Genomic DNA, 22715 nt, shown 5'->3' on the forward strand with positions numbered 1-22715 from the left:
GTTCCACCCCTTGTTGTCGTCTTCAACCTTCATCACCTTCACCAGTGACATCAGGATATTTGCATTTTGGACTTTCTTCCTCTTTGCAGGGGTGGAGGTGGAGATCCAAGCGTGCAAAGAGGAGGCCAGTGAGAGCGGCCCTGCACGGTCAGGGATGGAGATGTCCTTTGCCCCCGGCGCACAGACAAATGAGCTTGACCACATGGGTTTGTCCCTGCCCAAAGCAAACGCTCTGCTTGCCCAGATGGTCTCTGCTGCTCTGGGGTCACCTGGCAACACGTCCTCATTTCTGGCATGATGCCCCTGGCTCTCCTTGGGCTGCGGCCACTCCAACTGCCCTGATCAAGGTTCCCTCTCTGCTGACAAGGGTCAGGAAAACTTTCTGCTTTGCAAAGGAGAACAGAGGAACCTTCCCAAGCTGTGGTAATAAATCATCTGTCTTCTTGTTTGAGCCCTGAGACTCCCAGGCTCTGTGGGGCTCGCAGGCAAGGCTAAACCCTTCTGATCCCAGGCTGGGGTGGTGGGAACACGTTCTGCAGAGGGGCACCCTGGTGGTCCCTCAGCCCCAGTCCTGTGTGGGCTGTGTTGTTCCAGGCAAAAGCAGACAGGTCTGATGCTAGGCAAGTCCTTCGTGCACTATGGGATCGGAAACCAGAAGAGAACTCACCTTCAACATTGCTGAAGGCCAATTCTGCTTGAGTGGGGCTATGCCTTTCTTGCGGGAGATGTGTTTAGGGGCCCCAAATCCATCGCGATCCAGCCGCAGCATCTCTCCCTCGCCAGCCCTGGACGTGGGCAGGGCAGGGCAGGGTGCAGGCAGGAAAAGATCTGCAAGCCACCGCGCCAACGAGAGCTTTTACAGCGTGTGCCGCGGCATGTCTCACCAGGAGGTGTTTGCACCTTGGCCAGAAAGGTGCCTTCAAGGGACAAAATCTGCCTTGGCTCTGCAGCCCTACCCCAAACCAGCTTGGCTGATTCTCCTCTTTCAAAAGAGAACTTGGAAAGCAGCAACCAAATGCCAAAGCTCAAGCAACCATGCAAGGGTTGGGGGTAGCCCCAAATTCCTGCTGGGTAACACCATGAGACAAAAATCCCAGAGCAAAGTCCTGGTGGGAGTTTCCCATGCTGGAGCTGGGGGCGGTTCTGAAAGCAGGAAAACACAGCGATCTGAGAGGAGGGCGAGAAATGCTGGGGACATCTGAGAGAAGCAAGAAAGGAGAGAGCAGAAGGTACAGGTGGCTCTGGGGCCACCTCCTTGGAGGGTCACCACTTGGACGTGCCACTGAGGCCGGAATCCACCAGTGAGCTTGCAGGCTGGGCTGGAGAGGTACCCGCTCTGCCCAGCCACCCACCCATTCACCCATCCTTGCACTGAAGCCTTTCCTCCAACTCTCCCATACGGGTTTGCTGCCCTCCCACCCATCCCAGACCCATAAGCCGGGAGGTTGCAGGTGCTGGGAAGGAAAGAAAAAAGATAATTAGTAGGATTGTGCAAGTTATTGCCATGCAGTGGTGAGGGCTCATTGATGGGGGAGATGCTGCCTTCCCAAACCAGCAAAAGACCAATGCACTGTTCATCCTAGAAGCATTTATTGGCATAGCAAGGTGGGATGGAGAGCCTGGTCTCCACAGGGACCTTTAAAGGGTCTTTCAAGCAGCTGCAGTCCATGGCAAACGTTCTGGTTTGCAGACTCACTTCTTCCTCCGCTTCCGAAGTCTGGTGCTGGGCTTCCCACCACGCTTGCCCTTGGTGGAGTGTCCCGATTTGGGGCATTCCCCCTCGGAGGCTGGGCTATGGGTCTGTAAGCGTGCTGGGCTGGCAGGGGGTTGGGCAGGAGAGGGTCTGCTGGCGGAAGGGCCCATGGCAGCCCCTGGGATCGGTGGTGCATGCTCCTGCGGAGTGCTGGAAGGGAATAACTCCAGGATGTCGGAGGGCAGCGATGGCCAGTCCATGTCTGTGGTGAGGGGCTCCCGTGGGCTGGCCACAGGCTGCAGCAAGGGTCCCATAGCAGAGGTGACAGTGGCCAGGGAGCGGGACATGGCCCGGATCTCCCGGATCACGGACACCAGGTGCCTGTTTGCCCTGAGCTGAGCTTTCAGCAGGCGATTGCTGATATTCAGGAGCTCGTCCGCTTGTTGCACGTTGGACCTGGCCCAGCCAGCAAAATCTTGCTGCAGGGTGGCCAGAGAGTCCTGGATGCTCCTGGGAAGAGGCACAGTGTCCCCATGGAATGACCCCGAGTCTTTCTCTGCTTCTTCATCCCTCTGCATCAGAAAGACTGGAGGCATGGATTGGGTGGGGGACATATCCCCTCCTTGGTCTGGACACACATGTCCTCTGCTGCTGGAGGGGTCCAACATGGGGGCACAGGGCCGGTGGTGGGCAGACAGCCCAGTGGGGAGACCTCCACGTGGTTGGCAATGCTCCCTGGGAGGCTCGAAGTCGAGGATCACGGTGGAATCATCTTCAGACAGGGAGTCATGCTGGGGATCAGCAGTACCTGTCATGGAGAGGGAGGCTGAAGGGAGCAGGAAGGGAGACTCAGGGATGAGAGAGTCCTCCCAGCCTGCCTCACTGGATACCTACCATGTGATGGAGATGCAAGGAGTGGGGTGGGAGGCATCCTGTCCCCGGGAAACCCCAAGGGTTTCCATCTTGGACAAACCTGTCCATCCAGGTCATCACCCAGGGCTCTTCTATGGGACATCCATAGCCCATGAGCTTACCCTGGTGAGTTCAGGAGTGGAAACCCACAGAGGGCCAAGGAGGACACTGGTCATAGCCCAGGTCCAAAGACAGCAGCAGGGGGACTGAGCAGAAGACCCTGCAAAGTCTCTTCCTCCCATTGCTTTTGCCCCCCATTTTCTGGAAGGATGCTACCACCTTCTGACCAAACCCAGATCCTCTGGCACGCCATCCCTGCACGCACCACAGATGCCAAGGCCTTCATCATTCCCAAAACACCAGCATCTCCACCACAGTGCTGTTGCCAAAGAGCTGGTGGAAGATCTGCAAACCCAGCAGCGATCATGGACCTCTGACCACCCCTGTCGGGGAGTGCTCCCAGGGAACATTTTGTCTTCCCGGTTGGATATGCCATCCCAAAGCAGTAATCAACAACCCAAAAGGGAACTTGGCCCAGATAGTTGTGGACAAAGGCTGAGCAAAGACAAACTGGCTGGAGATCTGAGGAACAGAAGTGGCCAGTGGGTGGCAGGACACTAAGGCCTAGAGAGAGAATAGTTATGACCCCTGAGGGCCCTGCACGTGTCCCCAGCACAAATGTTTTTGAGAGAGGATGTGGAGTTGATCCAACCCTTCAACCCACTTCCTCCTTGCCAACACCAGCCTCTGTGAGCCCATGCTCCATGTGCCTCATGTCCAAGTGCCGCTCACCTCCCTTGTCCTTCAACCCACACGGCATGGCTCCATCCACATTCCCTCCCAGTACCACCGCATTTGTGGGACCACCATACTCCGTGAGAGCAAGAGACAAGCGTTGCTTTGGAAGCGATGGATGCAACAACTGCATCCCATCCCTAGGGGAGGCTGCAGCGTGCCCACCTCATGAGCAAAGCCTGGAGGCACAGGTCCATCAAGTCACCACATGGAAGGAGACTTGAAACCCATGGAGAATATGGTCTAACCTTCAACTCTGCTCTTGGTCCCCTCCTCCCCGGCGTGCCTGGCCAAGTGCCTCCTCACCTGGGTGCCCCGTGACGCGCTCCACCAGCGCCTGCAGCCTGGCTCTGCACTCAGTCAAGTCCCCAGCCTGTGCTCGGTCCCTGGCCCCTGGCAGCTGCAGCAGCTCCTCCAGGGAGTCCTTGATGAAGGGCTGCATGTCCATCACCTCCTGCTCCGTGGCGTAGAGGTTCATCTTCTCCACCAGCTGCTCGCCCGCCTCCATCCGCCGCAGCACCCCCTCCACCCGCTCCAGCTCCCTCGACAGCTCCCGACGGCCCTGCTCCTGCTTGGCTTCCACCAGCCCCAGCAGCTCCTCTTCCTCCCGACGGATCAGCCCCACCAGCTGCTCCACGCGCTGACGGATCAGCTGCCGCGTCTCCCGCTGCACCTGCTCCAGCCGGGCGGCCTCATCCTTCAGCCCCGCGTAGGTGGCCTCGAAGCCGTTTCTCTTCTGCTTCAGCTCCCGGCTGAGGGTGCCCAGTTCCTCCTGCCTGCGCCGGGTCTCACTGCGGATGTCGCAGAAGGGGGTGTGATGGCTGTCCAGCAGCGCGCAGATGCAGCACAGAGCCCTCTTGCACTTCTTGCAGTAGACGCTGTGAGGCCAAGCACAAGCAGAGCAGTAATTCAGGCCACACGCTTTGCAATTCATTCGTTTATCAAACTGCTAAGTCATGCACTCGTTGAATTTAAGTTACCACCCGGTTTGGGCCAGGCATTTGGTTTTATACTCTCCCAATCACAAAAAAAATATGTTGGTTCACTGTCTCCACAGGGTTTCTGCTCCTCTGCTGGGCTGGCTAAGGTCACTGCGGTGACTGTGCAAGCGCTGTGGTAGACATTCATAAAATCATAGAATTGTCTAGGTTGGAAGGGATCTTGAAGATCATTGAGTCCAACTGTCAACCTCACATTGACAAAAAACAACACTAAACCATGTCCCTTAGCGCCACGTCTACCTGGCTTTTAAATACCTCCAGGGATGGTGGCTCCATCACCAATGTTTGATAACCCTTTCATGCACCACGAGTTTTACCTCTTTCTTCCGATTCTCCTCCCCATCCTGCTGAGGGGGGAGAAATGAGTGAGCAGCCACGTGGTACTTCGTTGCCAGCTGGGGCTAAACCACGACAGCATCCATGCTGTTCCCAGACCCTCTCCAAGCTGGTCTAGCACCATCATCAAAACACACCCTTCTCTGCTGTCTGTCACGGCAGCTGAAACAAGAGGCCTTCTTCTTGCTGGGCTCCATCAACCTCACCCTCCTTATCCTAGCAAGGAACACCCCCCACACTCCCCTCCCTCGTCCCCATCATCAGCTTGCACCAAACCTTCCCTCCATGCCCTAGAGACCACTGGTTACTACTTCCCACCCATCTTCTCCACGACAAGGTGGCAATCAGGGCAGCAGAGGGACTGGGACACCCTGCTCAGTCCCATCATGGACTCCCTCCATGCCCTAGACACCACCAGTCACTACGTCCCACCCATCTTGTCCATGACAAGGTGGCAATCAGGACAGCAGAGGGACACAGACACCCTGCTCAGTCCCATCGTGGAGTAGTCCAAAGAGATTTATGACAAGAAACCACCCAGATGAGGACAGACCTCCTTAGACCTACCTTACAATCTGGCTCTCATGGGTTGGGTTGGAACAGAACAAGTTACTGGTCTTCCCGGTGCCCTTGAGGAAGTCCTTAAAAGATCCTGCCCTGATGTCTATCACCCTCACGGCTTTGTGACTCTCCATCTTCAGGTAGCGCTGGTGGGCCTCAAAGCACCTGGTGCAGAGAAACTCCTTGCACTCGGAGCACCAGAACTCACCGGCTTTCTTGCAGTTGTCGCAGAACAAGTCAACTCCACCAACGATCTTCTTGTAGATCTCGAGCCTGGCCTGCAGGTTGGTGAAGAGCAGGTTGTCCATGTCAGAAATGCTGCTGGCCTGCGGGATGGCCGTCCGGCACACGGGGCACTGCCCAACGGGCTTGTTCTTGCTCAGGCAATCGAGGCATAAGGTGTGGAGGCAGGTGAGGAGCTTGAGGTTGGGCAGTTCCTTCCGGCAGCCCTCGCAAAGGATGAACTGGAAGTCATCTTCTAGGAGCTTGGGGAGGGAAGAAGGAAGAGGAATAAGCACTGGGGTGGGTTTTTATGAGCTTCCCCCCCTGCACCTTGGGGGGAAGAAGTGACTTGCAAACCCTACTTGGAGCAACCAGTGAGCAACCACTTCTCACCAGTGATGCCCAGGTCCTGTAAACAGGCCAGAGATTGCCTGGGATGGTCCCCCTGGCTATGGGGCTTGGGGTGGGGGGCGGTGGGGGGGTGCAAAGGGGCAGAGCTGGGGCGTGGAGAATGCATCTAAAGACCCCTGGACGACACGCCTGTGGGGTGGGGACCACCCTCGCAGCCACCTCCCTGGCTCAGCCTATCCCTCCGGCCTCCTGCCTCACTCCCTCTGCTTTTGCAAGGCTGGGTCGGGGAAGGGGGTGGGGAAACACCCCAAAACTCTTATCCCCATCACACCCCCCCCCCCACGCCACGCCTTGGGGCTGGGGGCTCCCTGCTGGCCTGGACCCCCCGGCTCGGAGCCCCCTGCCCCCGCCGGAGCCCACGGCCCGCACCGCATCCCCCCCGACATCCATCCCCGGACCAGCAGCCGCTCACCTGGGGGCCGGGAGCGGGGTCGGGGCCGGCCATGGCGGGGCGGGCAGGGCCGGTAGCTGCCCCCCCACCCCGTCCCCCCCGCTCCCTCCCCGTCCGCCCCTGCCGCCTCCTGCCTGCGCTGCCCGCACTTTCGGTTTCTTCCGCGCTCCGAGTAACTCCTCCTTCGTGTCGGGGCGGGGGGGGCGGACGGACAACTGCGCAGAACACACTCCCAGCCCCGGCAACCCCCCGCCGCGGAAAGCCCTTCCCGACCTCAAGAGCCCACCCCAAGGAGCAGCATCCCCCGGGAAATGTATTGCAGGACCCCAGTGTCCTGCTGCGGGGGGACTCGGGGACTGTGCGTCTCCCCCCCGCCACCTTAGAGAGTATTTCCACATCCCCGTTTGGCTTGGCGGGGGGGAAGCTGGTTGTGTCCTGACTCTCCTTTACCCCTTCCTGCAGGGCATCGGTACCACCCCCTGCCCCAGGCCATCTGCACCATGGGGACCACCATGAAAGGGGGACCACCATGAAAAAGGGGGAGCTCCACGAACACTTGGGGTTCACCCAGCCTGGTAGCCCCAAAAGGAGAAGGGGGATGATAAGTCACTACCCTCCCCCCCCTCCCCTGCCCCGGGGGCTTTTGATGTCTGTAGGATCTCCAAAGCTTGAGCCAGGCTGGTACCACCCTGCCCCAAGGCCTTGAAGAAGACATTTAGGAGGTGGTTTGACCTGAATGGATCCGTAAAACATTACATTACGGAAACATTCTCCTTGCCCCCCGCTCCCTCGTCTCTCCCCCTCCCTCCCTCCTCCCCCCCCCCCCAGCTTCCAACAAGCAGCCCCTTGCACAGGCCAGGCCAGGCCAGGCCAGCAAGATGTCCCACTGGTCCAGCAAAACATCCTGGGGGCTGGTAAAAAGCTGCCTGGAGCTCCAAGACATTTTAAGCCCTGGGGTGCTGGGTGCTGTAGGGGAGCGGAGCACCCTCGGAGAAGCTGTGCTGCATCCTGACAACTCTTTCTCACCGTGGCATGTGTTCATCACGATCACACAGTGAGATGGAGTCACACCATGCCACCTGCTTGACTGGCAGCAGCTCCCACGCCCTGGCCAGCACACGGCCTCTTTACGCAGCACCCTGGGGTGCCTTGGGGAAACTGAGGCACCGAGGGGTGCAGCCCCATCTGCCTGCAGAAGTCATCAGCCCACCGCCGCCCAAGCACAAGGCTGCAGACCAGGTTTATTGTCCATGGAGAGTTGGTAGAAAGGAAGCTTACAAAATAAATAAATATCTATATATGCCTATATACAGTCCACACGCCGCCCCCCCCCCCCCCCCCCCCCGGACAGACCTCACAGCATGCATGCAAAAGCACTTTGAAGCACAAATTAGCGCAATGACTTATTACAAACCACTCTGGGGGGAAGGCTCCAGGTAGCTCCAGGAAGGTTGTTCCCCATATCGCCACTTCTGCCCCTTCCCCATCCGTGCCAGCATCCCCTCAGCAGTGCCACACTAGACTCCAACCCCACCCCACCGGTGGCATCCCAGCCTGGTCCAGCCAGCCCTCGTGCCCCGCTTTGGCTGCCCACCCCACAACTACTGTCGTCGGCCACAGTGTCCCCAAGATCTTCCCAGTCCTATCTACTCAGCTCATGTCCCTTCCAGTCTGAGATGCCCAGCCGTGCAGCCCGTTGTGGGGGCAGCAGGGCATGGGTCTGTGCCCTGGTGGCATATTGGCCAAGGGATCCAGAAGCAAACTGGCACCTGCTGGTGTGCCAACAGGTTCCCATCCCGTAACATTGTAGGGAAAGGATGGGAAGGGTGGATAAAGACAAGGACAGGCAATGGAGCTCAGCCTCAGTTTCCCTGCTCAGGTCTTCACCCAACTCCTACAACCTCCATGGGGAAGGCAGCAGGAGCTCCAGGAGGGCAAGGCCCCCCACTATGCAGCACCCCTATATGTCCCCCCCTTTCGCACACCTACAAAGACACATGCACACAGACACGCACCCACATGCATGCTCTATCTATGTTGTTTCATCGCCTTGACGAGATCCTCCAGCTTCAGGGCAAGGTGCAGGTCGCCTTTCACCTGCAGCTTCCCGCTCATGTAGGCACTCAAGGGGCGCAGGTCACCCAAGAAGAGGTCCTGTAGGTCTTTCTCCGCCACCTCCAGAATGACATCAGGGTTGCCCTCGGGCACACCTCGGCCAGCTCGCCCGCTGCCTGTAGGACACGATGGGTGGGAGAGGGAGAAACAGCCGGCTTCAGGATGCAGCCTCACCTGCTGGCATTTCTCCCCACCGTTTTGTAAGGATTGAGTTGGGTCAAATGACAGACAAGGGCCGCGCAGGGGGATTTTGGAGACAGGAGTCCTTATTCCTTATGGAAATAAATTTCTCTTGTGTTGCTCCACCAATGTCCTCCTACAGTGGTCCACCTCCAAGGCCTGTAGGAACTTTTTCCCTGGTGTGCTGGTTTGGGCTGGGATAATTGATTTTCTCCATAGTTGCTAGTATGGGGCCACTGCTCCAAATGTCCCCCCCTTCCTTCTTCTTCCCCCAGCTTTTTATTGCTGAGCACGACGTCATATGGTATGGAATGTCCCTTTGATCAGTTGGGGTCAGCTGTCCCAACTGTGTCCCCTCACAGCTTCTTGTGCACCCCCAGCCTACCCACTGGTAGGTGGTGTGAGGAGCAGAAAAGGCCTTGACTCAGCAATAAGGAAAACATCCCTGTGTTAACAACACTGTTTCCAGCACAAAACCAAAACACAGCCCAGACCAGTTACTGTGAAGGAAATTATCGCCATCCCAGCCAAAATGAGCACACATGGCCACCAGGAAAACCATCAGCACCCACAGGGGAATGGAATTGGATGCTGGGAGGACATCTTCCACCATGGCAGTGGTCCAAGGTGCTGCCCATGCATGTCCCTCCATCACTACCCTCTTGGGTTGGTGGCACAGAAGAGACAACAAACTCTGAGGTCTCCGAGCCATCCCACTTGGTCAGCCACAAGGAGACCTGGCTGGCAATTTTCTATCAACACTCTCTTTCTGAAGGAAAATTCATGGTTTTAACCCAAACCAAATTCTACTTTGAACTTCCAGGGAGCCACAGCCACCAAACTGCAGCGCTCAGCTGATGGGCCCTGGGGTGCCTTTCACAGAGCCACCAAACAGGGTTGGTTTGGGGCCACCTACCACCAAGCTCAGCGGGGTTTGAAGCATGCAAAGGGGTCACGGGCGCAAAATGCCCTCCCACCTCTAACACAACAATCCCAAAGAGCAGTGACCTGAGGAGAGGTCTATGAAGTAGGTGCTCCGGGCGCCACTGGGCAGGGTGATGTTGACCTGGTAGGATGCTCCCACCTGGCCGACTAGGGCCTCGGAGAGGACAGGCTCCACTGCCGAGAGCAGTTCATCTGCACTGGGCTTTCTCCAGGTGCTGCCGGCGGCGGGGAGGAGGGGAGCGGTGGGAGGCTCCACCTCATTCACCGTCTCCACACTGTCTGCTGGGGACAAAGGGACAGAAGTGCATTGAGGGGACACCTTTGAGTGGTGAACTTTGCTGGTCTGCACGAACCCACCAGCGAAGGTCTCTGGAGCAGAGAAACCCACTTATCCAGCAAGTTTCCAGTTAAGCCAGAGGAGGACAACGTGGTTTTGCCAGTTCCTACTGCCTGCTCTGCTGTCTGCCATGGGTTACTTTTCCCCTGCTACCAGGGGGTGGAAAATTATCCCTGAAAGAAACAGTGGGGCACAAATTGGTGTAGGGTTTCTGGGAAAAAAAAAAATAATAAATCCATGTTGCCCTCAGATGTGACACTCTCGGCAAGCTCAGGCCCTTCCAGATGTTTGCCTGATGGGAATGCTGAGATCTGAGTTGGTCTTCATCCCAGGCTCCCCCAGATCTGCTCCTACCCTCCCCAGTCCCATCTCCAACGTCTTGTTGGAAAGGTTGTGTTGTGCCATGTGCTGTGTGGAGCTGTGCCTGAAGGGGTCCTTTCTCCTCTTCCCTGCCAGCCTATTTGTGCCATGCTCGTAGGAGCATGCTATCTCCCAGGCTTTGACTCCTCCGTCAAACAGCCAACAAACGTAAAGGTCATCGGGCAGGAGGGACATCCCCCCAGCAGAGAAGTGGTGGCCCTGTGTTGATTACCTGTCTCCGGAGCGCTGGTCTTGCTGCCCGCCAGAGCCAGGGTGTTGCTGAAGAAGTGGGCAGCCAGCTGCTGAATGGTGCCATCCAGTCCCTCCAGCCCAGCGATGGGTGGCGCCGTGGCCAGAGGGCCCACCAGGTTCTCCCGGGGTGGCTGCAGCACAGCCTCCATGCTCAGCTCCACCCTGTCCACCTCCAGGCCCCAGGACTTCGTCATGTCATTAATCTCCAGCTGCAGAGCCAGGAAGAAAGAGAGAGGTGTTGGCAGCCCCAGGCAGAGCCACGTATGGCCATGGTGACCTCCCATCCTCATAGGACCCCTCACCCTAGCCTCCCATCCATGGGCATCCCATAGCTTATACTTCTGCTACCCACCACTTTTAGGTGTGGAGCGTTGCACCAGGCTCAATAGGCTGTCTCCTCCAAGGTGTCCACGCTCTTGCTCAACCCATCTCCCCCAGTTGCTCTCCCAGCTTGGAGGAGGCTGGGACAGGGAGGACAGCTCTGCTTTGTTCCCCTTTCCATGGCTTCCTCCAGGCTGGCCCCTTTCCTTGCTCTCCCCTTGGTACCATGTTCTGGCATGGTGCTCCACCAGACAGCACCTCCGGCCTCCAAACCACCCCAGAGATACCAATATATCCCCCCAGCATCCTTTCGTACCCCCCCCTTGTAAACATTCAATGCACAAACTCTTGTCCTGGCCCACGTCAGCTGTGGGCACTAGTTATTGCTCCTGCGCCACCACCCTGTCCTGCTTCTCTCCCCAAAAACCCTTTTCCAGATTGCAGCCCCCTCCAGATATTTTCCTGGTGGAGATATGGAGGTTGAATTTAAGGCTGCCGACAACACGTGGGCTTTTCTGTATGGCCAAAAGCAGTTTGAGATCAGCCACAGAGCTCCAGAGACCCACAGGCTGAAGGTACCTACTCCCCACTTATCACAGCTTCCCAGCTCCCCTCCTTGGCCAAGTCCATGGCCAGATGGACTTTCTGCAGCTCCAGCTTTCCCTTACTGTTACTTCCACACCAAGAACCTGAGGGTTTGGAGGGCGAGGGGGGCTCTGTGCAGGGCTGAGAGAGTTCTCACCAGCATCTGCTCCCCAATCCTCAGCTTCTCCACCTGGATCTCACGGAGGCTCTTCTTCAGCAAGACCTTGGTCATGGCATTCTGTGCTGTCATCCGGGTGGCCGCGATGAGATCCTTTACCATCATGACGGACAACACGGGGTCCCACACCCGGAATTGGACATCGGCACCCATGGAGATGACTGCCCCGTCCTTGGAGGTCAGCTGGGGCAGAGGGGAGTCAGGATCTCTCTCCCTCTCTGCCCCACAGCCCAACCCTTCTGCACAGAGCTTGGGAGCAAAGGCATTCACTTCTTTCCCAGCTGTCAAACAGCTCTGGATCTCTTTATTAAAGAGGGTTATTAGAAACAAAACCAGCCCAAATTATGAATTTTGGGGTCGTCTGGACGGTGAGGCCAGTTTCCAGCACAGGGCTGTTATTGAAAGACATCTGGGAAGGACAGGGATTGATGGGTTTGAGATGTCTCCAGCCAGGAACATGCATTGAACAAGGCGTGCAAAGTCAAGAGGAGCTTTTCAACTGCAGGCAGGTGAGGACTCTGGGTTCACAGCACCAGCCACAACGGCCCTCGCCTCGCCATGAGGATGGAGGAACCAAAAGTTGGGTCCATACACGGCACCAAGGGTCAGACCAGCCCCAAATCCACCTGCTCTGGGTATTTGAGAGATGCCTCTTCATCCTGCCCCAAGGCCCAAGGCAACTCACCTTGCAGGGGGGCACATTGAAGGCCCTTGTCCTCAGATCCACACGCTGCCAGTGATCAATGAAGGGCAGCAGCAGGACCATGCCGGGTCCTTGCGGTGCCCGGATGCGGCCCAGGCGGAAGATGATCATTCGCTCGTAGGTGGGCACAATCTGGAACGGGAAAGTTTAGACCAGGGCGGAAGCAAAACCCTGGGTCCTGCAGGTGCCAGGAGCAATGGGACCAGGGGCAGCTGGGAACGGTTCCCCGCCATGGAGGATGGGTTGCATCCTACTCCTTGCCTGCTTCCCTCCCTTACCTTCAAGGCAAACCATCCTGAGATGGGGAAGGTGACAACCATCAGCAAGAAGACCAAGGAGGTGATAATCCCATGGCAGATCCAGGACAACCAGCCCTGGGAGGAATCTGCAGGGGGATGAAACAGAGGATGAACCTGCTCCAAAGCCCCCTTCCCTGTCTGTGAACCACCATCCAAACCTCTTCCCCCCCATGCACCCTGCACCCCAGGGGAGCCAGCAGCGTGGGGGGGCACCCAGCTAGCATGATGGCAAAATTGGGAATAGGGGGGGAAGGCAGCATCTCCCCTCTAAGGTTGGGACTCACCTGTGGTATTCCCAGCTGGGCCCAGAGGATCTTGCTTGGATCCGAAGGAGAAGAAGCCCTTCTGGGCACCATAGAGCCCGATGCTGGACTGCTGGAAGCGGTCAAAGTCTCCCAAGGGAAGGGCCTGGTATCCCGACCGGCTGAACATGGTGCTGGTGCCTTGCACAGGAGCCCGCTCCCGGTGCTCGGAGCCCTCTAAGCCCAGCTTTCCCCTGCCATTCCAGCCAGCTCTGCAGCTGGCACGGCTTCTGCCTGTCCCCAGCCAGATCCAACCTCCTTGCCCTGACGTGCAACCAGAGAGACACTGGGGAAGAGCTGACAAGCCCTGCTTTTTTCACAGAGGATACTCGCGAGAAAAAATCAAATCCTGCAGGGGTTTTACCTCGCTGGGGTCTCACCCAGGTTGGGGAGCTGGGGGGTGCTTCACATCCTCCCGGAGACCCTCTGGGCAGGAGCCAAGCCGGGAGACAAAAGCCGTGGCCCCGCAGACACCCTTCGCATCGCACCCCCTTGGTAGCCGGGAGATAACCCCGGGGTGTCCCCGGCCACCAGCCCCCTCCGTGGCCGTGGGGACCGGAGGCTGTGGGGAGGATGCTGCGGTGGGAAGGAGGGAGCCGCTGGTGCTTCCTGGTCCGCCCGTCATGTGGCTGCTGACGGCACAGGCACGAAACGGCTCACGGCTGGGTGAGTTTTTCCGGAAAGGCCCAGCCCGGGAACTGCTCCACCAACCATATGGGGAGAACCGGGTCCTCCATCACGCATTCACCTTGAGGGGGGGCTGGCTCCAGAGGGTCCCCCAGCCCCACAGGGAACCGGGAGAGGTATTTTTCCCAGCAATTACTGTTCTGGTGGGCCCTTCTCACCATACCAAAGCCTCCTCCCCCCGCCAATCTCACCGTCTTTCAAACGACAGCGAAGACCAGCGAGCAGCCCAGAGCGTCACTGCTGGGGATGGCGGGGCGGGGGGGTGGTAGGGTGGTGGGGGTGGCAATAGGGCAGGTTTAAAGCCCCCTTTGGCTGAAGCGGGGGCCTGAGACACTGCCCCAGGCACAGCCTTTACAACCGAGCCAGGACCCAGACATGCACCCCAGGACTGCTTGGGGGGGGGGGGTGGGGGGGGTCTCCTATCTAGAAGTTAAAGCAGAGCTGTGCCCTCCAACCCCCCCCCAGGTGCCAGCATCTCCCTCCCCGCCCCAGTGCCTGCATGCCCGCCCTGGTACCAGCATCCCCCTCCCAGTGCCTGTACTCCCCCCGCCCCCCCACCCCCCGGCTCCCCTGGTGGCAGCATCCCTCCGATTCCTGCATCCCCCCCACCCGGATACCAGCATCCCCGCTCCCCCCCCATCTCCGGTGCCTGCATCCCCATCCCAGGGTCTGCATTCCCCCCCCTCCCGGTACCAGCATCCTTCCGATGCCTGCATCCCCCCAATCCCGCCGGCCAGCAACCCCCCCCAGTGTCTGCATCTCCCCCCCGCGCCGGCCCCCCAGGGCAGAGGGAAGGCAGGAGCAGGCAGGGAGGAGGGCGCTGCCCGGGTGGGAGCCGGGAATCCCGGGTCGCTCCCTTCCCAACGCCAGGAACACCCCTGCCTTCCCCGCCTTCCTCCCGCCAGCTCCTCCTCTTCCTTCCCCCCTGCTAGCCAGGTCGGGGAATCGAAAGTCCCCGTGGAGAGCCGTTCGCCGCCGCTGCCATGCCCGACAGCCCCGCCGCCCCCCGGCCGCCCGGCCCCAGCCCCCCAGCCGGTAAGAATCGGGGGGGAGGGGGTGTCCCCCCACTTTTCTGGAGGGGGAGGAGGTGAGACGGAGGGGGTGGGGAGCAGAGCCTGGCCCAGACCCCCACCCACAAAGGGAGACGAGGGTATCGCCCCCGTGGGCGATGGCATTTTTTTTTTTATTATTATTTTTTTTTTTTTTAGGGTGCAAAAATATTGCATGGAGGCGAAGGCAGGGGGGGTGGGGGCGCTGCTTTATTCTGCGTGTGTGGTGGTGGGGTGTCCTGCCTGCGCTGCTGGGCTGGAGAGGGTCCGGGGGGGGTGGGAAATGAGGGGTGTTGCGGGGGACAGGGCTGGTGGCAGCATCCCGCTGCTGCCCGGGACGTTTTGCAGGACCCCCACGGGGTGGGGGGGGGGCGTGGGGGAGGAACCGCTGCCAGGGCCCCCCCTTGGCCTCCCCGCTGGGGGGGCGGGAAGAGGCAGCGGTGGCAAATCGAAAAGAAAACCAACTTCGCGGCCTTCGTTCCCTCCCCCCAGCTTTGAAATCCACAATTCCCCGAGAGGGAAGAGGTTGGGGGGGTGGGGGAAGAAGAGCCTCCGAGGGTCCCACACTCGAAGGGAGCACAACCCTTTGCAGCCAGCAGAGAATCTCCCCTGGGAGAGCACGCTTCCCCTTGCCGGGGTGCTGTCACCCACTCGCCTTTGACAAGGCGGGGTGGAGAAGGGCTGCTTGCCCACCTTGCGGCTCCGTTAGCCCTTCCAGGCAGCGGGGTGGGTAAAGTGGGCTGCCCACGGGTGACCTGCATGGCCCCCACGGGTGGGACTGAGCCTCCCGTCCTCCCCCCAGCTCACACACTTTCCCCCACATCCCACCTAGATGGCAGTGGCACCACTGCCCCCACGGACATGGGACCCCAGCCGGGGACACCCCCGTGCTCCCCTCCGTCCCAGCAGCCCGCCGTGGAGGATGACTTCCAGTTCGTCTCCTGCGAGCGCTGCCGGAAGGAATCGCCCAACCTCAAGCTCCTCACCTGCCTCCACACCTTGTGCCTCGATTGCCTGAGCGAGAACAAGCCCATTGGGCAGTGCCCCGTGTGCCGGACGGCCATCCCGCAGGCCAGCGGCATCCCCAACATGGACAACCTGCTCTTCACCAACCTGCAAGCCAGGCTCAGCATCTACAAGAAGATCAGTGACAGCGGTGGCCCGAGCTGCAGCCGGTGCCAGGGGGAAGCGGCGACGGTGTGGTGCTCGGAGTGTGAGGAATTCCTCTGCACCAAGTGCTTCGAGGACCACCAGTGGTTCTTCAAGAAGAGGAGCCACGAGGCCAAGAAAGTGGAGGAGCTTCGTGCCGACTCAGCCCATCGGTTCCTGGAAGACACCAGAAAGTCCTGCAACCTCTTTTGCTCCAGTCCTGGTCATGCCAATCAGGGCCATATCTCCAGGTGAGAGTGGTGCCTTGTCCCTGGGGGTTCCCATCCTGTACCAAGGGTGTTGGGGCTGCTGCTCCAGGACCAAGAGCCAAGGGGTTTTCTTTGGGGAGGGACTGCTGCAGCCTTGGTGAGGCCAAGCAGGAGTGATATGGGGCTGGCATAGGAGGGAGGGAGGGGAGGAAAGGCGGGTTGAACACCCACCTTCACACCCAAATCTGCAGCTGGTGATGTGAAGTAAAGCCCTTTCCTGCCCTGTGCCTCAGTTTCCCCTCCGGTTAAGCTGCCCATTGGGGATGGGGAATCATGCCCAGGTCTTCTCTCCCTTCTCACCTACTGGCTTTGAAGGATGCTCCCGTTTCCTTCCAGCATCTACTGCAAGAAGTGCAAGAGGGCTCTGTGCTGCTCCTGCGCGCTGCTGGACAGCCATCACGCCCCCTTCTGCGACATCCACAGCGAGACCCGGCGCAGGCAGGAGGAGCTGGGCACCCTCAGCCGGGAGCTGAAGCAGAAGAGAAACGGCTTCGAGGCCACCTACGCGGGGCTGAAGGATGAGGCCGCCCGGCTGGAGCGGGTGCAGCGGGAGATGCGGGAGCTGATCCATCAGCGCGTGGAGCAGCTGGTGGGGCTGATCCGTCGGGAGGAAGAGGAGCTGCTGGGGCTGGTGGAAGCCAAGCAGGAGCAGGGCCGTCGGGAGCTGTCGAGGGAGCTGGAGCGGGTGGAGGGGGTGCTGCGGCGGATGGAGGCGGGCGAGCAGCTGGTGGAGAAGATGAACCTCTACGCCACGGAGCAGGAGGTGATGGACATGCAGCCCTTCATCAAGGACTCCCTGGAGGAGCTGCAGCGGCTGCAGCCGCCGGTGACCGGGGACCGAACGCAGCCTGGGGACTTGACTGAGTGCAGAGCCAGGCTGCAGGCGCTGGTGGAGCGCGTCATGGGCCACCCAGGTGAGGACCTGCCGTGGGGATGGATCCAGCCACCCCATGGGCCAGCTGAGAAAGCCATTGCCCATCTGTTGCTCCCATAGGGTTCAGAGCCACCTCCTTGCAGCAAAATGAGCCAAGATTCACTCTCGTAGTGTGCTTGTTTCCACTGGGACCAAGTTTTGCTCCTTCGTTTATATGGCCAGAGCCCCTTTTTGGTCTCCCACCAATCTGACAGGCTCTGATGATACTGGTTTCTGCTTCCTCAGCTCCTAAAACCCCTCGGGCCATCCCAAGCCAAAGGGCTGGGAAATGGGAAGGAGACCAGAGCTGCCCTTTCTTTGCTGCAGGCGCTGGGCAGGTTTTTCCCCTGCTTGGCTGCTGCTGGGGCTGAGTGGGAGCTCCGGAGGTTCTGATTTGGGATTGCAGCCCTCCTCTCTCCATTGCAGGTACTAATTCCCAAGCTGTCCCCGTGGTCGAGGTGGCCCCGGAGAACAACCTGGTGAGATGTCTGTGTTTCGTCCCGGTGCGCTGCCATGCAGGGAGGGCTCCTGTGTCAGCTGAAACGTGGATCCACCCCCCTCCACTTTCCTCTGGCCTTTGCAGGCCTCCCCCAAGGGTTTGCCTTCCCCTCCCCAGCCCATCACTCCCCTTTCTTCATCAACAACAAACCCCCAGGAGCAGTTTCTGCCTGGGCAGAGAAGGACCTGCTTTGGAGCCATCGTTGCCTGCTCCCCGGGCATGCTCCCACCCCCTCCTGCTTCATCCCTCATTTTCGGCGGGGGAATCCATAGCCTACCCGGGCCGTCACGCTGCCAAACACCCACAGCTCAAGCACAAGCCTTGAGCCAAGCTGGAGGGCTGGGCTGTGCCTCAGTTTCCCCCCTGATGAGGATGTTTCTGCCCTCTCCCAACTCTGCCCACTGCTTGGGGACACTCCAGCCCTGCAGAGGGATGGGTGGCCTCGAGGTTCACCCTAACGCTGCTCCGCACTCTTTCTGCAGCAAGAGCCAGTCGAGCCCCAGAGCCAGAGCATCTTGCCCACCTTCACCATCAGCCTCGAGGAGATGCACAAAAGCTCGGTAAGAACCACCCCGGCCAGGCAGGAGCTTTTGGGGACCAGGAGATGTCACCCTGCCCCTTTGCATCCCTATGTTCTCCTCTCTCCAGGCTCTCCCCGTCACCATTTGGCCCAAGCGGACATCACACGGCATGGAAAGGGGCAGCCAGGTGTCACCCAAGCTGCTGAAGCTGGAGTGTGACAGCATGCCGGTCCCCAGCGATCCCAGTTCAAACCAGTGGGATGGCAGAAGGGGGCCCAGTACCTCCATGCCAGACCAGAACTGCAGCAGCATCCCGGCCGCCAACAGCCACGCTGATGTTGCAGGTGGGGACGGGGGACATGCCCCTCCTTGTTACCTTTATGGGGGTCCCCCATCTTTCCCAGCCTTGCTGCACCCCCGTGCACTCAGAGCCTTGGCCAGCCCCCGGGGGTCAGAGCAGCAGAGGGCGGGAGCTGGTACCCAGGGGGTAAATAGGAGAGGGGTGGATGCGGGTGCTCCATCCATCTCCATGTCCTACCTCTGAGGGAGCCAAAAACCCAGGGTAAGCGTGCAGAGAGAGTCCCTGACCTCCCGCTCCAGGAGCTCTGGGTTTTCGCGGAACGAAAAACACTACCATTTTTAGCAAACCACCTTTTTCTTCCCCAAGCTCACCCGGCCCCACTCCAGCATCCCACAGCGAGGGGTCCCGGGCTCAGCTCTGCAAACAGGAGGGAGGATGAAATGCATCTTCTGGAGTGGTTGGTGCAGGGTCCATGGGGTGGAGCAGCAGTGGAGAGGTTACCCCCCACCTTGAGGTTCATCTGAGAGCACCCAAGGGCTGGGTGGCACGTGGTCCTGGTAGAAGCATTGGCCCTCTGCTGCAAAAATCAGGAGATAAGATTAGTCCTCCCATGGGAAAACCGGTGCCATCCAAAATAAGAGTCTTGAAGCCTCAGCATCCTCCCGTTCCTTCCGCAGAAGCCATCAGCATCGTCATCAGCAGCTCGGAGGACAGTGAGGAAGACACGGCGGTGAGTGTAACGCCAGGCCTCCCTCCTTGCTGAGCCCCACGCCGCAGGCAGAAGAGGCAGCTGCCCCCCCCCCCAACATCGTCTCTGGGGTGCCATTCCCTGTCCTCCAGCCTTCTCCCTTGCCAGCATCAGCCAGAGGCTTGCTTGCAGCTTTCTCTTCCTTGAGGGTTGCTCCCAGGTGGCAGAGCATCGGGGCCCTCCCAAATCTAGTGCTCCTGGGCTAAGACCTTTGCTGCTATCTCCTGGTATTCTGGAGCAGCCATGGTCCTCGCTTGCAGGCAAGCAAACCCCTCTTTGATTTGCTCTGGGGTGGGATCCCCCACCCCGCCCCGATCCCCTAAGGGATCCCCGGAGCCACCGGAGCAGGTAGGGACCATCTGAGCATCCCCAAAGTGACATTCCCAAGCCGCCTGCAGTGGCGTTTCGCAGCACTGCTGCCGCAAACTGGTGCGTTGCAACCAAATGGTCCTGGCCAAGGGGGTTAGATGAACCAAGGGCACGGGATCCCTGCTGAGATCCCTTTGGAAATGGAGGTGAGCGCAGCTGATTTGGGTACCAGGGAGAGGAGGGGTTTGTTTTCCAGCACTGGTTCAATGAGAGGTTAAGAGCCCCGATTTATTTTTTTTGTGTATAAACTAATGCAGAAGCTCTTCTTACTCTTTAATAAAGCTGTTTCCAGATTAAATCTCAGCCTGCTGCTGGCTTCCTTATTCATTTTTTTTCCTTTGCTGTTTTTCCTTGCTTTCCTGATTCATCTCTGACCGGGGAGGAGGGGGGAGAGGGGGAAGAGAGTTGTGGGACTAAAACCCTGTCCCTGCTAGTGCCAAAAAACCTTGAGTCTGGGGTTTTTGGGGACATTAGCCACTTGCTGCGAGAAATCTCTGCGTGAATCAGGTGTCCTTTGGTACAACGTGGATTTAAGGGTGTAGCAAAGGTGCAGGCTGGAAAAAAAAAAAAAAAGAGGTCCCAGGGGTATAAACATCTGGGTGCTAGAGAAGTGCAGCCCTGAGAGCTGGGAAAATTCAGTTTAAATCCTGGAAAAGGGTTTATATAGCAGCTGAGGGAGGGGAAGAAAAGTGGGATGAGGCAGTGGGATGCACCCAGGGATGCTGCAGCCCTCAGGGAGTGGGGGGGCAAGGGCTGGGGACCTACCTACGAGCTCAGGCATCTTCGAGAAGGAGATTCAGGGGCTGGGGAGGAACCTTTGTGGGGTCACCTGGGGACTGTCACCTGGAGCTGAAGCCACAAGAGCATCGCCAGCGCCCAGCTCTGCCTGGATCCATCGCCCACGGCTGCCATGGTGCTATGAATGTGTCTCTCCACCTGGGTGATTTTCCTCCCCTCCAAATCCCGCACGCTTTCCCTCTCTGCTTAACCCCTTTAATAAACCTTTTTTTGCATATAAATTCAATTTGCCCGTTGCTGGTTTGGGTAACAAGAGCATCTGCGATGATGTTTTGTCACAGTTTGGTTCATCTAACTCCCTTCAGGCCACCCGGGTCACCCTGGGCACAGCCAGGTGAGGGAGACGGGACACTGTCACCACTACCCCATCCTTCTCCTGTCCCTTCCCAAACAGGGCGGCCCCATGTGCCCTTCAAACACGCAATTTTAACCTGGCATTTAAGCCGTCCCACCTCCGCAGGGCTGAGGAATGCTTGGTTTTGCTCACACGCCTGCAGGCATCAGTCCAACTGCATTTCCACCACTCCTGGGCTGCAGGTGAAGATGCAGAGAACCAGCATAGAGGGACATGGACGTCCCATCACCCAAGGGTGCCCATGCCAGGGGTACAGGATTGTCCCTGGGGCAAAGAGGGAGGGAAAACCAAGGTTGGAACCTCTTGAATATATTGCTGTCCTGCTCTTACCCTTGGGAGATATTCACCATGGATGTCCATCCCTGCCAAGGCCAGGCAGGGGATGGTTGGTATGGCTGTTTTCACTCACCACAGTAGAACCTGGATCTGCTGAGCCTGGAGGGGCACCAGACCTCCTCCTGGCCCGATTCAGCCCACTTTTCCTCTAGACACCAACCACATCTTTTAAGTCTAGTGGTGTCTCGTGTGATGTGGTTGCTCAGCCAGGTTTATGTCCTTGCATGAGCTGCGTCCACCTGAGATGTGAAGCAAGTCCCCAGACCTGCGTGTTGTGGCCCTCTGGCCACTCCCTGCATCCCAAGACCTGCTTAAGAGGAGCTGCATGCAGAGCTCTGCTCTTGCTCACTTGGCCCAGATCCTGGTTTTGGGCTCTCAGTGGGGCTCCCCATGGCCAGCCCGCTCCTGAGACACAACACACAGCCAACCCATCCCTGGCAGTGCCAGGACATCAGACCCTGGGGGTTTTGTGATGTTGCACGCAACCAGGTCCTTGCCCATGGTCAATGGTGCACCCAGGGGTATTCCTCATGCCTTCACAGCCAGGTTTAAGCAGGCAGATGGGACTTGTCCCTCTTCTCAAATTTCTTGCAGGCCTCCAGCAAGCCCAAGGATTGTAAAAAGTCCTCCAGCCCAACATGGTCTGGGAGCGGCACCTCACCCCACTGCAGCCCTGGCCCCACCAGCCCCTGGGACAACAGGCTGGAGCCAAGCACCTTGGTGTTCCTCAGCTTGAAGGTTGACCAGAAAAGTGAGCATAGGGGCACAAGGGGCTGGGGGGCAGAGAGGGGCACCCCCAAATACTTACTCCACCACCATCCTTTCCCCTCCGCAGCCCAGAACATCACCGAGGTGGCAGCAGCCAACGGAGAGCACACCTTCAAGATACTGATTCAGACACCAGAGTCGGTGCTGGCGCTGCTCTCCCAAGGTGTCTCCATGGAGGTGGGGATGCAGAACCTACTCTGGTACCTATCCCTGATCCCCAGGCCCATCCTCATCGTCTATAACTTCTGGACGCTGGAGCTGCCTGCTCTCTTTAAAGCCTTGGATGCCACAGGCAGGAAAGTGGACTTCTGCCAGGTTGTGGGTGGTTACGTGGATATGTTGGCCTTGATCAAGGAAAAGCTGCCCAAGGCCTCTTCCTACAGGCTGAAGAACCTGCTGAGAAGGTACCTGCAGCAGCAACTCAATGAGGGCAGCACGCTGGCCACGGCCAAGGCCTTGCAGGACCTTTGGGGAGTCCTGGCGCTCCCTGTTCAACCTGACACGGGGATGATGCTCACCCACTGCAACCTGCAGAGCTACACCATCCTGCAGACCCTGGTGCAGGAGAAGCTGCTCACCAGGAGGGCGGCCAAGATCCTGGCCCGGCGCAACCTCATCCTCTGGGAGCTGGAGGAGGCATGAGCGCAATCATGGCATGAGCTGAGCTGGCCAGGTCTCAGATTAACCACAGCAGGGATGCTTACCAGGAATGCTCTCGCAGACCTTCTCCACTCCCAGCATGGGGCTTAAAAGGTTCAGGAGTCAGGGCTATGGGGGGGGGGAACCCCACAAACACCCAATCAAATTAATATCTTTATAAAATTAATTGCACAGTGCAGCCCAGTGTAATTTATTGGGGCGTCTCCACCCTTCCTTTTCCCAGCCGGATGGGAGGGGAGATCCTGGGAACGCTGGTCGCCCTGCCCGGGCAGCAGCAGGTACCTTGCCCCCCCACCCCCCCAAATACCCCGCAGCCTGGATGCGGCCCCCGGTGACTGGCAGAGGCTGCCAGCGATGTCCCCAGCCGGGGCTGTGTGCGACAAGGCAATGCCAG

At 58.8% G+C, this 22715-nt stretch overlaps 3 protein-coding genes across 5 annotated transcripts; 1 reads left to right on the plus strand and 2 right to left on the minus strand.

Moving 5' to 3' along the window:
• Window positions 1-1573: 1573 nt before the first annotated feature.
• LOC128915128 (protein PML-like) lies at window positions 1574-6429 on the minus strand. The gene is made up of 4 exons (XM_054215024.1): window positions 6344-6429; window positions 5305-5783; window positions 3707-4278; window positions 1574-2501 (listed from the first exon to the last, which is right to left on the minus strand). Exons 1-4 carry the CDS (start codon window positions 6374-6376, stop codon window positions 1693-1695), a joined length of 1893 nt encoding a protein of 630 aa, XP_054070999.1. The 5' UTR covers window positions 6377-6429; the 3' UTR covers window positions 1574-1692.
• A 978-nt stretch (window positions 6430-7407) lies between these two features.
• STOML1 (stomatin like 1) lies at window positions 7408-13870 on the minus strand. Of its 3 annotated transcripts, none has more exons than XM_054215048.1 (7): window positions 12882-13870; window positions 12577-12683; window positions 12281-12430; window positions 11575-11778; window positions 10492-10720; window positions 9626-9841; window positions 7409-8553 (listed from the first exon to the last, which is right to left on the minus strand). In XM_054215048.1, exons 1-7 carry the CDS (start codon window positions 13027-13029, stop codon window positions 8351-8353), a joined length of 1257 nt encoding a protein of 418 aa, XP_054071023.1. In that variant the 5' UTR covers window positions 13030-13870; the 3' UTR covers window positions 7409-8350. The 3 variants fall into 3 exon arrangements, with proteins under 3 accessions (XP_054071024.1, XP_054071023.1, XP_054071021.1); XM_054215046.1 differs by having other exon boundaries at window positions 9626-9844; XM_054215049.1 differs by lacking the exon at window positions 9626-9841 and having other exon boundaries at window positions 7408-8553.
• PML (PML nuclear body scaffold) lies at window positions 13598-22490 on the plus strand. Its single transcript, XM_054215045.1, has 10 exons — window positions 13598-13702; window positions 14519-14621; window positions 15468-16035; window positions 16390-16967; window positions 17393-17445; window positions 17948-18025; window positions 18114-18330; window positions 18965-19017; window positions 21488-21644; window positions 21729-22490. Exons 2-10 carry the CDS (start codon window positions 14570-14572, stop codon window positions 22301-22303), a joined length of 2331 nt encoding a protein of 776 aa, XP_054071020.1. The 5' UTR covers window positions 13598-13702; window positions 14519-14569; the 3' UTR covers window positions 22304-22490.
• Window positions 22491-22715: the final 225 nt, after the last annotated feature.

Source organism: Rissa tridactyla, chromosome 9 (genome assembly GCF_028500815.1).
Source record: "Rissa tridactyla isolate bRisTri1 chromosome 9, bRisTri1.patW.cur.20221130, whole genome shotgun sequence".
Taxonomy (NCBI): Eukaryota; Metazoa; Chordata; class Aves; order Charadriiformes; family Laridae; genus Rissa; species Rissa tridactyla.